Below are 17,007 nucleotides of genomic sequence, written 5' to 3'. Positions count from 1 at the left end.
TATGTAGCCTTAACATTGTTCTCCTTCGCTATACCGACTCAAAGTTCACAAGCACTACACAATCTCATAGTGCCACCTCTTTAGTCTTTACCAGCAAGAATGATGACTCAGCCTGTTGTCTTTATGCCATCTGCATATCAACAAGAAGTAGGATACGTAACCATCACAGGTCAATCAGTTACACACACAGAGACACACACAAAACAATGATAGTGATTTTTAATGACTTTTTTTCTTGAAAAACTTGTATCTAACAAGTTAAAAGCTGGTTCTTGTATTAGCGGTGTCAATTGTGGTCCTGCAGTCTACAACCAGGGCATGATGCCTAAGCAAGTGCCAACTATCATGCCAGCAATTGGGAACCAGGGCCTACTGTGCACTGAGCAGGACCTATACAAGACAGTCTGAAACCAGACATGCCAACAGATGCATGCATTCACAGTGAAAGTAGTCTATACACAGAGCTCCACCCCTTCTGTTATAGACATGTTTGTAGTCCTCCCTCAGTAATATCAGCCGGTTCTCACTCCCGACGATTTGTCACATCCCGCAGCATTCCAGAGGACCTTCCGCGTTCTTATGGTACGTGCCGGGTTATGGGTGAAATCCAGTAGAATGACGGTCCCGCGTCACACAGCGTCCAGAGGACGTTCTGTATATTCAACCTAACCTCTCGCGCCAGTGCCCACCTCTCAATTTTAAATGCATTTAGACATTGAGGGTTCTCGGGAGGGGCCGTGCTACCACCCGCTGCTCTCTGGCAGGAAGCACCATGCCCTCCCATGGTTTTAACCCTAGAACACTATCGCTATAAATAGTAACACGATCACTAGTGCCGGGTGATTTTTACCCGATATAATATAACCAATGAAAAGTAATCAAATATATCAAAATATGACAACACATGACAAATTAGAGTGGTCTTCTTTTACTTTCAACTGTGCCATGTCTAACAAAATGAAAAATAAACCTCCTAAAACAAAATAATGACTCTGGAAAGCTGGTCTTTGGTCCACCCATTCCTGGGACATTTGAGACTTCCATGGTGAAGGCACATGCTCCTCGACACGTTTACAGCTGGAGGAGGGAGAAATCATGTAAATGTATTTTCTCGGGTATAAATCACCCGGCGATAGTGTTCTAGGGTTAAATGCACTTTAGAATAACATGCAGCAACACTTCACATGAGGGGGAGGAGGGAGGTATTGGGTCTTCACACACCTCCGTTCTCTGTTAGCCACCAGGGCGGAGGGGCTGGGAGGAGGTGTTGGCCGTCCAATTGGGGTCTGGGATGTGGGACCTCCCTGCTGCTGCGGAGTTGGGGGGTGGTCTGCGTGCCTCCGCCCCGGACGAAACGGTAACATCTCCTGGGTCTAAGTGCAGTTTCCCCCTCTGGGGGTAAGGGTACCTGGACCTAGGGTTTAGAGTATGTTTGGGGAGTGTGATTGTGTATACAGTGTCCTTTTGTGTCTGTCTTTACGTTGGGTAAGTGCTGAGTATTTGTATATGTGTGCATGAGGGGGGGAACGCACGTTTGTGTCTGTGTGTGCCTGTTTGTCTGTGTCTATATGTCAGGTCGGATTTTAGACTCCACCTCTCTGGGAACATCTCAGGCCCTCCAAAGTATAGAGGCCTATCTCCCCCCACCACACTCCCTGTCGGTCGCTGATGCCTTCAGACGGCGGTGCATTGGTGGTTCTTGGTGTCCGGGCCTGCGGCTCTGGGCCTGCGGCTCGGTTCACTCAGGCACAGCTGGCTGCTGGCAGAGCCCACGGGCACGCCACTGCAGCCTCCTCTGGCTTCTGCTCTGTGGCTGCTGGGTGACCCCTCATCTGGGGCTCCCCTCAGCTCTTCAGAGGAGGGTGGCATGGATGCCCCTTTGGTGGTCCTCCTTGGGCTCTCATACTCTGGGGACCCCTGGATGTCTGGGGCCTGGATCTCCTCCATGCCTGCTTCATGCCTTGGGGGATGGGGCTGTGGCTCCCTACACCCTCTAGGAGATCGTTACATGGAGAAACCTTTTGAACACAAGCGTGCTCATCCACAAAGGTGTTCACAGACACGAACCAGACCTTTCTTGGCTGCTACCTCAAAGCACTTGTGCGCTGTCGGTCCTCCGTGCCACACAACAACATTCATTATTTAGTATTTACTGTTATTTACACTTAGCTGGATTAATGCAATGGTGTTGTGTTTATTATACTGCTCTCTTTTTTTGCTTGTTTTCTCTTATTTTTCTCTCAACAGGTGATCTGGGAGATTTTTTTTCTTTTTTTTTTCTTTTTAAGTGTCCTTTCTCACTGTCCCTCTTCCCCTCTGTTCCTTTTCCTTCATCTTTCTTTCTCCCTTTCCTATTCCCCAGCCATGTCTGTCCCATCTGTAACAGCTGAAAATAAAAATTAAATTAAATAAATAGTAATAACAACAAAAGTCGATCAAATGGACCAATACGGCAAAGCCGGGTATCTTTGTTGGGCTTCAGACAACAGTTCTGACGGCTAAAGAACCAAACGGGATAGGCCAAAAAAAAAAAAAAAAAGAATGACGGTCCCGCAGTTATACACATTCCAGCCATGTATTCCAGCCCTAACCCTAACCTTAACCAGCACTTTAATGACGTTAAATAGTGTTTTCCAAAGTGATTTAAGTAAAATGAGCGAACATGTGTAGATTGATTCCAAACGGTTCTCATGTTTCCTCGTCTTTCCGATCTCATCATTTAGGGACGTGTTGGGTGCCCAGAAGCGTAATAAGTTGACGGTTTGTCACTGAGTGTAAAATATTACGCTTTGGAAGTGAGAACGTGTTAGTAATATACTCTCACATATTGCAGTAGCAGCTGAGTTCCCAAAAGAGTTTTGTTTCCTCTCTTACTATTGCAGTTGAAATAAGGTCCAAGAGTGCATAAACACAACTCTGCTCCCAAGTTCTGACAGAGTCATTTTGGTATAGCCATTATAACTTAGTTGATGTTCTACCCTCTAACCACAGGATTGGACTTTCACAGTGTGGGCTTTAGGAAGTCCATCATCTATTTATGTTGACGCTTTTTTAAAACGGTATGTTTTACATCTGCTATAACTGCAGTAAACTGCAACCTACTTACAAAATGAAGAGGTCAGTTTGCTATTGATATCTGAATGGAAGTCAACAGTATGACATCTGTAGAGGTTTTAAGACCAACAATGCTCCTTGGTGACTGTGTATTCTACACAGTGGTGACTAAGTCTTCTATTCACACTTGTAACCTGCCAACATTTTGTCTGCCAAAGTTCTTGTCTATGAGAGTGTCTGCAAAACTATTAATGTTTAAAGTGCAGTCGTGTCATGTGATTCTGTTATTTCTGTGTAATACACATGTTTAAGTCCAGAAAGTTTGGTATTCAATTGGTGTTCGCTGATTTCAGAATATTCATTTATTGACAATCTAGCATGAATTGCAGTCATATATCACAAGACAAGAACAAGTAGTGCACATTTTTTTAAGTGAAAAGCTGATTTAGAAGCCAGCCACAGGAGATGCAGTGGAAATGGAATATAACCTTTCTGTAAGACTGTTCCCTTCACAATGTCAAATTTGTCATCAAAAAGTGTTAAACCTCCATATGTATTTTTTTTTTTTTTGAAAAGCAAGTGTTTTTCAAAGTTTTTGTGTTCTTTGATGTTCAATCCCCACAAAGACTTGGTGAAAATGTTGATGTTGCAGAAAGACTTTAATGTTTATCACCAAGAAAAGACAGTTTACATCACAGTGGTAGGTTGTGATACAGAAAAGGAGTATTTGTTCAACCAGAGATAAGAAAACGTGGTGCAAGGAGTGTCAAAGGTGGTCTTAGCCATTGTAAAGCATTCAAGTTACTGATGATCAGCGTCTCCTGCGGTGCTGTGGGTTGGACGTTGTCCCTGCCACGCATTCTGTTTTGATGCAGTGGCATGACTGTACCATGGTGTAGCTGTGCTGCAGCTTAGACTCATCATCACAGGTAAGCTCCACCTGCTCCAAACTGGTGGTGGCTTCTTGGCAGCACCCGCATTCACGTACCATTTTGTTGGCTGCCATAGAATACCTGAACACACACACACACACACACACACACACACACACACACACACACACACACAGAAAGAGAAGTTAATGAAGCCTCCAGTGGTTACAGTAACTCATCAACATAAAAATATAAATGTTCTGTATCATGTCTAATCCTTAATGGGTGAGGTTTAAAGATAATCATTACTTTAATGTTGCAGTCATATATACTAGTAGGTAAAGTTCACCTACAGCAGATAAATAATAGTGGATTCTTACTAATTTTTGGTATGCAGTAAAAAAAATTAACAGATGAAATACTCTCAGAATGCAGTGAACATGTAGCAGGCAGTTAAGGGAAATGAAGGCAATCTCAGGTTAAATTTCAAATAATAGACTCACATGGACAAACTTTCACAGTGTCCAGCACAATATGTGATATTAACTGGCTGTGCACTCTTGCAGTTGTTCACTTCAATGATTCTCTGCTCCTTCTGGGTCTTACACAGACTTATCTTGCCTGGAACACATGACAGCAGTTGCACACTCACGTGATGCACAGTTTTAAAGTTTATGTTCTTAACATGTATTTAATTATTTAGTTTGATAACTTACAGGTTTTGCAGCACCCATTGGCGTCTGTTGTTTCAGTGCCCTAGAGGAAGAGGACGTTTCATGTTGTGTGAAATATTCAGCAGTAAAAAGCAAAATCCACTAGCGTAAAAGTCTAATAAACTCACAGGTTCACAGTCCAAGGGGTTAAAGGGAGGACAAGTAGTCTTGGTTTCCTTGGTAACAGGCAGTCCATTGAGCTTCTCACAGGTATATTGCACACATTTGTTATTACGGGGTATGTAAGAGGTGTTGACCTGTAAAACATGAAAGCCATAACCAAGTCAGTTGTCACAAAGAGACCATCTATCATTTCTGGCTCAAAACAGAGGGTACCTGCATGTCATCTCATTTCAAAAATAGAGAAGGCCTGATAACTCAGTTTGACTTAGTTGTAATTAACAGGTTCTTGCTTGTCTGATTGTTGTTCTTTTTTTCTTTTTTTTTTTTTTACACTTTTTTGGCTTTGAATTTATAAGCTTTTGTTTTTTAGGTCCTAAATTGCTGATTAGTTTTTAAAAAAGAGAAAGAAAGGAGTGCTGCTATGCTGCTAATAATGCTAGTATTTATTCACTGTTGGTTGCAGTACTGACCTCAATAACATGCACTGTCACATCATCAGTTGTGGTGAAAATACAGGCCGTCTGAACACATTTACCACAGCACTTGCCTGACTCAGTCTGATATTCATAACCCTGTGAAAGAGAGGGATAAGGAGAGTAAGAGAGCTTTGTAAGAAAATATAACAGTATGTCTGTGTTTGTCTAGACCTGAGTATGCTGGAATATGCTCCACTGTGGCTGAATTAAAACAAATCTGCATGTGAAGGACTCTACCACTTATCACAAATGCTTGAATACAGTTCTTGAGAAGGGGGCACAGCCAGTTAGTAGGTTTAAGGGCCAATTACTTTTTAGCATAGGGTCAGGTAGGTTTGGATTGCTTTTTGCTTTTCTTTCATTATTTGAAATCTGCATTTAATATTTACTTGAGTTATCTTTATCTAATGTTAAAATTTATTTGATGACCTTAAACATCTCTATTTGCGCAACAAAATTAAAAAAGAAAGCTATTTTATAAAGGATAAGGTAAACACATATATACTTTGAGGGTAACTTATTTGTTAATGATGCCTTCACAAAGTTCTTAAAGAGAAGAACTGTGCTCTTTTTCGGATCTAAAGTCATGTTGTTGGACTCTACTAGAGTAGTGTTTCAATATTCACAGTGCTTAATAATGTTTATCCTTAGTTCATTATCTGAAACATGTACTTTTAATTCTTCTCTCACCTTTAAGGTACATAAGCCAACTTTCTATTGAATGGCTCCACCTCACTAAGAGAATGTTTGAACAACAGGTGGTGGTGTTTCTATGTTCCCAGTAAAAGCTGTGCACCTGAGATGTCCATGTTAGCGAGATCCAGTCTCAGTGACATCATAGTGGGTTAAGCTATGGTTGTGTATAATGTAATATATACCATTTCAACAATGCACATTATTTTCTATTGCGGAAAATAAGAATAGCTCTGCTTCAGTGGTTTGTTTTGGGGGTTTTTAGCCAAGTTTCACAAAGCTTTTCATTTCAATTCACATCTATGGTCCTAGTATTTTGGTGCTATCGTACTGGACCTTATAGTGCGATTTGCTCAGGCTTGCTTGCTGGTGTGAGGTGTTGTGTTATGATTCCTCTTTATGATAGTAATAAATGTGTCGTGTGAGTTGGCATGTGAATGAGCTTACAGCAGAACAGTTTTTGTTGCAGACGACAGGTTTGCAGGTAATGATGTTCAGCTTGGTGACAGGATCCACTTGTGTGCCACAGTGACATTCCCGGCAGGGCCCGGGCGCTAGCGACTCTGACATTGTTGATGTTTCTCCAGCTCCTGATGGTGTTGTTGTTGTTGTTACTGACGCTTGTTCTCCCATTGATTGTGCTTCTGGTGCTTCTAAAGGGGGTTCTGATAGTGTGTCTGGCGTCGGGATCTTGGTACCAGGCTAAAGAATTGTATGTTATATATTATATTAATAGCTTCAAGGAATCTTTCATACCTCTATATTGATTTTAAACCTTATCGTAATGATGGGTATAACACAAAGCAAGTTCAGCACAGAAAGAGTTAGCTGGCTTGACAAAATCTAAAACACCAGTGAAAGATAACATATATAAGGGTGTGTTTTACATGTCAATTGAGCACTACCTAGTCCAATCAAAGATCATATCAGTGAAGTGAGTGATAAAGATCTTTAAAGAATATAAAAAATGACATTAAAATATAACACTTTTCCAACAAACAGGACAAGAGAGACTGGTGATTTGATCACCACAAGTGCGGTAAAATTAACTCAAGCTATAAGACCTCAGTGCCGTCTCTGTGCTGCTTTTTATTTTTACTTGCACATTAGAGCCATGATACTTTAAACTGCATGGGCTGAATAAACATTAAAGTTACTTGGTGTGTTCAGCTCTGACACTCTTCCATAGCCTATTTTAAGTATTGGCTACAAATGTAACTGATTCACTTTTTGTTCTCCAATAGCTGCGATTGAAATTAAGACCTAACATAACCATCTGAATACATGCAAATTCCAGTGCCCATTCACCCACTTTAAAAAAAAAAAAATGTTTCTCAGTGCTTCCGAACTGCCATCCACACACCAGTGGATGCAACATGGGGCTAGTATCTTGCCCATGGATACTCGGGAAGCAGACTAGGATCAAACCACCAACCTTACAGTTAGTAGGTGCCCTACTCTACTACCTGAGCCACCCAACTGGTGAACTTTGTGCTTACCTTGTATTCAGTCATGTCATAGACACATACACCTTTAGGAGCTGCAGACACAAAGAGACATGGGTTTAGTTAACATTCACACATATTGCATTGATGATCTGGTCCGTTTAACATTGTACTACACTCCATCCATTCATCCATTCACTTCCTTATCAGGGTCATCCTTGCTCCTTATGACACACAAGTAGGAAGAACATTCTTCAGTATCATAATTAGGCATATTTCTTCAGAACATTATATAGTGTACAGATAGGACAAGCTGATAGATTAGAGTGACATACCAAACTCGTACGTTGGGCAACAGGTGTCATTGATAATGACACCGTAATTGATAATCAGTTGGAAACCCGGCAAGCAAGTGGGAGGAGGAGGACACGGGCTTTCAGTGCATTCTGTTACAAAAGGAATGAGAGATTGTCAGATGTGATGATTAGGATTTGCAGAATTTTCCATTTGATAACAATAACTTAATAATAATAAGGACCAAGAAAGCAAAGCAATTCTGTATGTTCACATGATTCACATGATTAACTATGTGTTAATAGACCTCTCTGCATCGAATCATATCTGTTATTAATCTCTGTCTCTCTTCCACAGCATGTCTTTCATCCTGTTTTCCTTCTTCACCCCAACCGGTGGCAGCAGATGGCCGCCCCTCCCTGAGCCTGGTTCTGCCGGAGGTTTCTTCCTGTTAAAAGGGAGTTTTTCCTTCCCACTGTCGCCAAAGTGCTTGCTCATAGGGGGTCATATGATATGATTGTTGGGGTTTTCTCTGTATTTATTATTGTGCGATCTATTGTACAATATAAAGCGCCTTGAGGCGACTTTTGTTGTGATTTGGCGCTATATAAATAAAATTGAATTGAATTGAATTGAATTCAGCAAAAGTTGGGAAGAGACTTTGCTAAGCCAAGTTCTCTTTAAATTAAATTAATTTAAATTAATTTAAATTAATTTAAATTCAATTCAATTCAATTCAATTCAAATCAATTTTATTTATACATCACCAAACCACAAAGACAATTGCCGCAAAGCACTTTATGTTCTAAAGTTAAAACTTTACAATATTGTAAGGTCTTACCGGGAGGTGTTATTGATCCTGATGTAACGACTGTGGTTGGTTTTGTTGTCATAACTGTGGCTGTTGTGGATTCAAATGCTGTTGTTTGTGCAGGTGTTGCAGCTGTTCCTTTAGTGGTAGTGAAAGACCCAGATGTAATTTCAGTACTCACAGATGGTTTTGATGTAACCGTGGTGGATCCTTGACCTGTTGTTTCCACATGTGGAACTGTGGTCGTGGTTTCAACAACAGCTGTGGTAGAGGATGTTGTTGGTCCCGATGTAACTATTTTTGGTGTTTTTGTTGTCATAATTGTGGCTGTTGTGGATTCAAATGCTGTTGTATGTGCAGGTGTTGCAACTGTTCCTTTAGTGGTAGTGAGAGGACCAGATGTAATTTCAGTACTCACAGATGGTTTAGATGTAACCGTGGTGGATCCTTGACCTGTTGTTTCAACATGTGGAACTGTGGTCGTGGTTTCAACAACAGCTGTGGTAGAGAATGTTGTTGGTCCCGTTGTAACTATTTTTGGTGTTTTTGTTGTCATAACTGTGGTTGTTGTGGATTCAATTGCTGTTGTTTGTAGAGGTGTTGCAGCTGTTCCTTTAGTGGTAGTGAAAGACCCAGATGTAATTTCAGTACTCACAGATGGTTTTGATGTAACCGTGGTGGATCCTTGACCTGTTGTTTCCACATGTGGAACTGTGGTCGTGGTTTCAACAACAGCTGTGGTAGAGGATGTTGTTGGTCCTGATGTAACTATTTTCGGTGTTTTTGTTGTCATAACTGTGGCTGTTGTGGATTCAAATGCTGTTGTTTGTGCAGATGTTGCAGCTGTTCCTTTAGTGGTAGTGAAAGGCCCAGATGTAATTTCAGTACTCACAGATGGTTTTGATGTAACCGTGGTGGATTCTTGACCTGTTGTTTTGACGTTTGGAACTGTGGTCGTGGTTTCAACAACAGCTGTGGTAGAGGATGTTGTTGGTCCTGATGTAACTATTTTTGGTGTTTTTGTTGTCATAATTGTGGCTGTTGTGGATTCAAATGCTGTTGTTTGTACAGGTGTTGCAGCTGTTCCTTTAGTGGTAGTGAAAGGACCAGATGTAATTTCAGTGCTCACAGATGGTTTTGATGTAACCGTGGTGGATCCTTGACCTGTTGTTTCAACATGTGGAACCGTGGTCGTGGTTTCAACAACAGCTGTGGTAGAGGATGTTGTTGGTCCCGATGTAACTATTTTTGGTGTTTTTGTTGTCATAATTGTGGCTGTCGTGGATTCAATTGCTGTTGTTTGTAGAGGTGTTGCAGCTGTTCCTTTAGTGGTAGTAAAAGACCCAGATGTAATTTCAGTACTCACAGATGGTTTTGATGTAACCGTGGTGGATCCTTGACCTGTTGTTTCCACATGTGAAACTGTGGTCGTGGTTTCAACAACAGCTGTGGTAGAGGATGTTGTTGGTCCCGATGTAACTATTTTTGGTGTTTTTGTTGTCATAACTGTGGCTGTTGTGGATTCAAATGCTGTTGTTTGTGCAGGTGTTGCAGCTGTTCCTTTAGAGGTAGTGAAAGGCCCAGATGTAATTTCAGTACTCACAGATGGTTTAGATGTAACCGTGGTGGATCCTTGACCTGTTGTTTCAACATGTGGAACTGTGGTCGTGGTTTCAACAACAGCTGTGGTAGAGGATGTTGTTGGTCCCGATGTAACTATTTTTGGTGTTTTTGTTGTCATAATTGTGGCTGTTGTGGATTCAAATGCTGTTGTTTGTGCAGGTGTTGCAGCTGTTCCTTTAGTGGTAGTGAAAGGACCAGATGTAATTTCAGTACTCACAGATGGTGTAGATGTAACCGTGGTGGATCCTTGACCTGTTGTTTCAACATGTGGAACTGTGGTCGTGGTTTCAACAACAGCTGTGGTAGAGGATGTTGTTGGTCCCGATGTAACTATTTTTGGTGTTTTTGTTGTCATAATTGTGGCTGTTGTGGATTCAAATGCTGTTGTTTGTACAGGTGTTGCAGCTGTTCCTTTAGTGGTAGTGAAAGGACCAGATGTAATTTCAGTGCTCACAGATGGTTTTGATGTAACCGTGGTGGATCCTTGACCTGTTGTTTCAACATGTGGAACCGTGGTCGTGGTTTCAACAACAGCTGTGGTAGAGGATGTTGTTGGTCCTGATGTAACTATTTTTGGTGTTTTTGTTGTCATAATTGTGGCTGTTGTGGATTCATATGCTGTTGTCTCTGTAGGTGTTGCAGCTGTTCCTTTAGTGGTAGTGAAAGGCCCAGATGTAATTTCAGTACTCACAGATGGTTTAGATGTAACCGTGGTGGATCCTTGACCTGTTGTTTCAAGATGTGGAACTGTGGTCGTGGTTTCAACAACAGCTGTGGTAGAGGATGTTGTTGGTCCCGTTGTAACTATTTTTGGTGTTTTTGTTGTCATAATTGTGGCTGTCGTGGATTCATATGCTGTTGTCTCTGTAGGTGTTGCAGCTGTTCCTTTAGTGGTAGTGAAAGGCCCAGATGTAATTTCAGTGCTCACAGATGGTTTAGATGTAACCGTGGTGGATCCTTGACCTGTTGTTTCGACATGTGGAACTGTGGTCGTGGTTTCAACAACAGCTGTGGTAGAGAATGTTGTTGGTCCCGATGTAACTATTTTTGGTGTTTTTGTTGTCATAATTGTGGCTGTTGTGGATTCATATGCTGTTGTCTCTGTAGGTGTTGCAGCTGTTCCTTTAGTGGTAGTGAAAGGACCAGATGTAATTTCAGTACTCACAGATGGTTTTGATGTAACCGTGGTGGATCCTTGACCTGTTGTTTCAACATGTGGAACTGTGGTAGTGGTTTCAACCACAGCTGTGGTAGAGGATGTTGTTGGTCCCGATGTAACTATTTTTGGTGTTTTTGTTGTCATAATTGTGGTTGTCGTGGATTCAATTGCTGTTGTTTGTAGAGGTGTTGCAGCTGTTCCTTTAGTGGTAGTAAAAGACCCAGATGTAATTTCAGTACTCACAGATGGTTTTGATGTAACCGTGGTGGATCCTTGACCTGTTGTTTCCACATGTGGAACTGTGGTCGTGGTTTCAACAACAGCTGTGGTAGAGGATGTTGTTGGTCCCGATGTAACTATTTTTGGTGTTTTTGTTGTCATAACTGTGGCTGTTGTGGATTCAAATGCTGTTGTTTGTGCAGGTGTTGCAGCTGTTCCTTTAGAGGTAGTGAGAGGACCAGATGTAATTTCAGTACTCACAGATGGTTTAGATGTAACCGTGGTGGATCCTTGACCTGTTGTTTCAACATGTGGAACTGTGGTCGTGGTTTCAACAACAGGTGTGGTAGAGGATGTTGTTGGTCCCGATGTAACTATTTTGGTGTTTTTTGTTGTCATAATTGTGGCTGTTGTGGATTCAAATGCTGTTGTTTGTACAGGTGTTGCAGCTGTTCCTTTAGTGGTAGTGAAAGGACCATATGTAATTTCAGTGCTCACAGATGGTTTTGATGTAACCGTGGTGGATCCTTGACCTGTTGTTTCAACATGTGGAACCGTGGTCGTGGTTTCAACAACAGCTGTGGTAGAGGATGTTGTTGGTCCTGATGTAACTATTTTTGGTGTTTTTGTTGTCATAATTGTGGCTGTTGTGGATTCATATGCTGTTGTCTCTGTAGGTGTTGCAGCTGTTCCTTTAGTGGTAGTGAAAGGCCCAGATGTAATTTCAGTATTCACAGATGGTTTAGATGTAACCGTGGTGGATCCTTGACCTGTTGTTTCAACATGTGGAACTGTGGTCGTGGTTTCAACAATAACTGTGGTAGAGAATGTTGTTGGTCCCGTTGTAACTATTTTTGGTGTTTTTGTTGTCATAATTGTGGCTGTTGTGGATTCAAATGCTGTTGTTTGTGCAGGTGTTGCAGCTGTTCCTTTAGTGGTAGTGAAAGGCCCAGATGTAATTTCAGTGCTCACAGATGGTTTAGATGTAACCGTGGTGGATCCTTGACCTGTTGTTTCCACATGTGGAACTGTGGTCGTGGTTTCAACAACAGCTGTGGTAGAGGATGTTGTTGGTCCCGATGTAACTATTTTTGGTGTTTTTGTTGTCATAACTGTGGCTGTTGTGGATTCAAATGCTGTTGTTTGTGCAGGTGTTGCAGCTGTTCCTTTAGAGGTAGTGAAAGGCCCAGATGTAATTTCAGTACTCACAGATGGTTTAGATGTAACCGTGGTGGATCCTTGACCTGTTGTTTCGACATGTGGAACTGTGGTCGTGGTTTCAACAACAGCTGTGGTAGAGGATGTTGTTGGTCCCGATGTAACTATTTTTGGTGTTTTTGTTGTCATAATTGTGGCTGTTGTGGATTCATATGCTGTTGTCTCTGTAGGTGTTGCAGCTGTTCCTTTAGTGGTAGTGAAAGGACCAGATGTAATTTCAGTACTCACAGATGGTTTTGATGTAACCGTGGTGGATCCTTGACCTGTTGTTTCAACATGTGGAACTGTGGTAGTGGTTTCAACCACAGCTGTGGTAGAGGATGTTGTTGGTCCCGTTGTAACTATTTTTGGTGTTTTTGTTGTCATAATTGTGGTTGTTGTGGATTCATATGCTGTTGTCTCTGTAGGTGTTGCAGCTGTTCCTTTAGTGGTAGTGAAAGGCCCAGATGTAATTTCAGTACTCACAGATGGTTTTGATGTAACCGTGGTGGATCCTTGACCTGTTGTTTCCACATGTGGAACTGTGGTCGTGGTTTCAACAACAGCTGTGGTAGAGGATGTTGTTGGTCCCGATGTAACTATTTTTGGTGTTTTTGTTGTCATAACTGTGGCTGTCGTGGATTCAAATGCTGTTGTTTGTGCAGGTGTTGCAGCTGTTCCTTTAGAGGTAGTGAAAGGCCCAGATGTAATTTCAGTACTCACAGATGGTTTAGATGTAACCGTGGTGGATCCTTGACCTGTTGTTTCAACATGTGGAACTGTGGTCGTGGTTTCAACAACAGCTGTGGTAGAGGATGTTGTTGGTCCCGATGTAACTATTTTTGGTGTTTTTGTTGTCATAATTGTGGCTGTTGTGGATTCAAATGCTGTTGTTTGTGCAGGTGTTGCAGCTGTTCCTTTAGTGGTAGTGAAAGGACCAGATGTAATTTCAGTACTCACAGATGGTGTAGATCTAACCGTGGTGGATCCTTGACCTGTTGTTTCAACATGTGGAACTGTGGTCGTGGTTTCAACAACAGCTGTGGTAGAGGATGTTGTTGGTCCTGATGTAACTATTTTTGGTGTTTTTGTTGTCATAATTGTGGCTGTTGTGGATTCATATGCTGTTGTCTCTGTAGGTGTTGCAGCTGTTCCTTTAGTGGTAGTGAAAGGCCCAGATGTAATTTCAGTACTCACAGATGGTTTTGATGTAACCGTGGTGGATCCTTGACCTGTTGTTTCAACATGTGGAACTGTGGTCGTGGTTTCAACAACAGCTGTGGTAGAGGATGTTGTTGGTCCCGATGTAACTATTTTTGGTGTTTTTGTTGTCATAATTGTGGCTGTTGTGGATTCAAATGCTGTTGTTTGTACAGGTGTTGCAGCTGTTCCTTTAGTGGTAGTGAAAGGCCCAGATGTAATTTCAGTACTCACAGATGGTTTTGATGTAACCGTGGTGGATCCTTGACCTGTTGTTTCAACATGTGGAACTGTGGTGGTGGTTTCAACAACAGCTGTGGTAGAGGATGTTGTTGGTGCTGATGTAACTATTTTTGGTGTTTTTGTTGTCATAATTGTGCCTGTTGTGGATTCATATGCTGTTGTTTGTGTAGGTGTTGCAGCTGTTCCTTTAGTGGTAGTGAAAGGCCCAGATGTAATTTCAGTACTCACAGATGGTTTTGATGTAACCGTGGGGATCCTTGACCTGTTGTTTCAACATGTGGAACTGTGGTCGTGGTTTCAACCACAGCTGTGGTAGAGGATGTTGTTGGTCCCGTTGTAACTATTTTTGGTGTTTTTGTTGTCATAATTGTGGCTGTTGTGGCTTCATATGCTGTTGTCTCTGTAGGTGTTGCAGCTGTTCCTTTAGTGGTAGTGAAAGGCCCAGATGTAATTTCAGTACTCACAGATGGTTTTGATGTAACCGTGGTGGATCCTTGACCTGTTGTTTCGACATGTGGAACTGTGGTGGTGGTTTCAACAACAGCTGTGGTAGAGGGTGTTGTTGGTCCCGATGTAACTATTTTTGGTGTTTTTGTTGTCATAATTGTGGCTGTTGTGGATTCAAATGCTGTTGTTTGTGCAGGTGTTGCAGCTGTTCCTTTAGTGGTAGTGAAAGGACCAGATGTAATTTCAGTACTCACAGATGGTGTAGATCTAACCGTGGTGGATCCTTGACCTGTTGTTTCAACATGTGGAACTGTGGTCGTGGTTTCAACAACAGCTGTGGTAGAGGATGTTGTTGGTCCTGATGTAACTATTTTTGGTGTTTTTGTTGTCATAATTGTGGCTGTTGTGGATTCATATGTTGTTGTCTCTGTAGGTGTTGCAGCTGTTCCTTTAGTGGTAGTGAAAGGCCCAGATGTAATTTCAGTGCTCACAGATGGTTTAGATGTAACCGTGGTGGATCCTTGACCTGTTGTTTCCACATGTGGAACTGTGGTCGTGGTTTCAACAACAGCTGTGGTAGAGGATGTTGTTGGTCCCGATGTAACTATTTTTGGTGTTTTTGTTGTCATAATTGTGGCTGTTGTGGATTCAAATGCTGTTGTTTGTGCAGGTGTTGCAGCTGTTCCTTTAGAGGTAGTGAAAGGCCCAGATGTAATTTCAGTACTCACAGATGGTTTAGATGTAACCGTGGTGGATCCTTGACCTGTTGTTTCAACATGTGGAACTGTGGTCGTGGTTTCAACAACAGGTGTGGTAGAGGATGTTGTTGGTCCCGATGTAACTATTTTTGGTGTTTTTGTTGTCATAATTGTGGCTGTTGTGGATTCAAATGCTGTTGTTTGTGCAGGTGTTGCAGCTGTTCCTTTAGTGGTAGTGAAAGGACCAGATGTAATTTCAGTACTCACAGATGGTGTAGATCTAACCGTGGTGGATCCTTGACCTGTTGTTTCAACATGTGGAACTGTGGTCGTGGTTTCAACAACAGCTGTGGTAGAGGATGTTGTTGGTCCTGATGTAACTATTTTTGGTGTTTTTGTTGTCATAATTGTGGCTGTTGTGGATTCATATGTTGTTGTCTCTGTAGGTGTTGCAGCTGTTCCTTTAGTGGTAGTGAAAGGCCCAGATGTAATTTCAGTGCTCACAGATGGTTTAGATGTAACCGTGGTGGATCCTTGACCTGTTGTTTCCACATGTGGAACTGTGGTCGTGGTTTCAACAACAGCTGTGGTAGAGGATGTTGTTGGTCCCGATGTAACTATTTTTGGTGTTTTTGTTGTCATAATTGTGGCTGTTGTGGATTCAAATGCTGTTGTTTGTGCAGGTGTTGCAGCTGTTCCTTTAGAGGTAGTGAAAGGCCCAGATGTAATTTCAGTACTCACAGATGGTTTAGATGTAACCGTGGTGGATCCTTGACCTGTTGTTTCAACATGTGGAACTGTGGTCGTGGTTTCAACAACAGGTGTGGTAGAGGATGTTGTTGGTCCCGATGTAACTATTTTTGGTGTTTTTGTTGTCATAATTGTGGCTGTTGTGGATTCAAATGCTGTTGTTTGTGCAGGTGTTGCAGCTGTTCCTTTAGTGGTAGTGAAAGGACCAGATGTAATTTCAGTACTCACAGATGGTGTAGATCTAACCGTGGTGGATCCTTGACCTGTTGTTTCAACATGTGGAACTGTGGTCGTGGTTTCAACAACAGCTGTGGTAGAGGATGTTGTTGGTCCTGATGTAACTATTTTTGGTGTTTTTGTTGTCATAATTGTGGCTGTTGTGGATTCATATGCTGTTGTCTCTGTAGGTGTTGCAGCTGTTCCTTTAGTGGTAGTGAAAGGCCCAGATGTAATTTCAGTACTCACAGATGGTTTTGATGTAACCGTGGTGGATCCTTGACCTGTTGTTTCAACATGTGGAACTGTGGTCGTGGTTTCAACAACAGCTGTGGTAGAGGATGTTGTTGGTCCCGATGTAACTATTTTTGGTGTTTTTGTTGTCATAATTGTGGCTGTTGTGGATTCAAATGCTGTTGTTTGTACAGGTGTTGCAGCTGTTCCTTTAGTGGTAGTGAAAGGCCCAGATGTAATTTCAGTACTCACAGATGGTTTTGATGTAACCGTGGTGGATCCTTGACCTGTTGTTTCAACATGTGGAACTGTGGTGGTGGTTTCAACAACAGCTGTGGTAGAGGATGTTGTTGGTGCTGATGTAACTATTTTTGGTGTTTTTGTTGTCATAATTGTGCCTGTTGTGGATTCATATGCTGTTGTTTGTGTAGGTGTTGCAGCTGTTCCTTTAGTGGTAGTGAAAGGCCCAGATGTAATTTCAGTACTCACAGATGGTTTTGATGTAACCGTGGGGATCCTTGACCTGTTGTTTCAACATGT

At 41.9% G+C, this 17,007-nt stretch overlaps 1 protein-coding gene across 1 annotated transcript in view; it reads right to left on the bottom strand.

The window, feature by feature from the left end:
* Positions 1-3,482: 3,482 nt before the first annotated feature.
* LOC116331546 (mucin-5AC-like) overlaps positions 3,483-17,007 on the bottom strand; it is a 49,793-nt gene continuing 36,268 nt past the window's right edge. Inside the window, exons 27-34 of the mRNA XM_039614345.1 lie at positions 7,712-7,822; positions 7,431-7,471; positions 6,379-6,633; positions 5,233-5,334; positions 4,768-4,896; positions 4,643-4,682; positions 4,430-4,547; positions 3,483-4,067 (exon numbers count right to left, since the gene is read on the bottom strand). Coding sequence (XP_039470279.1) covers positions 3,866-4,067; positions 4,430-4,547; positions 4,643-4,682; positions 4,768-4,896; positions 5,233-5,334; positions 6,379-6,633; positions 7,431-7,471; positions 7,712-7,822 — 998 coding nt within the window. The 3' untranslated portion in view covers positions 3,483-3,865. The remainder of the gene's footprint in view (positions 4,068-4,429; positions 4,548-4,642; positions 4,683-4,767; positions 4,897-5,232; positions 5,335-6,378; positions 6,634-7,430; positions 7,472-7,711; positions 7,823-17,007) is intronic.

The sequence above is a fragment of the Oreochromis aureus genome, linkage group 1 (genome assembly GCF_013358895.1).
Source record: "Oreochromis aureus strain Israel breed Guangdong linkage group 1, ZZ_aureus, whole genome shotgun sequence".
NCBI lineage: Eukaryota > Metazoa > Chordata > Actinopteri > Cichliformes > Cichlidae > Oreochromis > Oreochromis aureus.
Note: the sequence above shows the minus strand (reverse complement) of the source record. Positions and strands in the feature narration are given on the sequence as shown.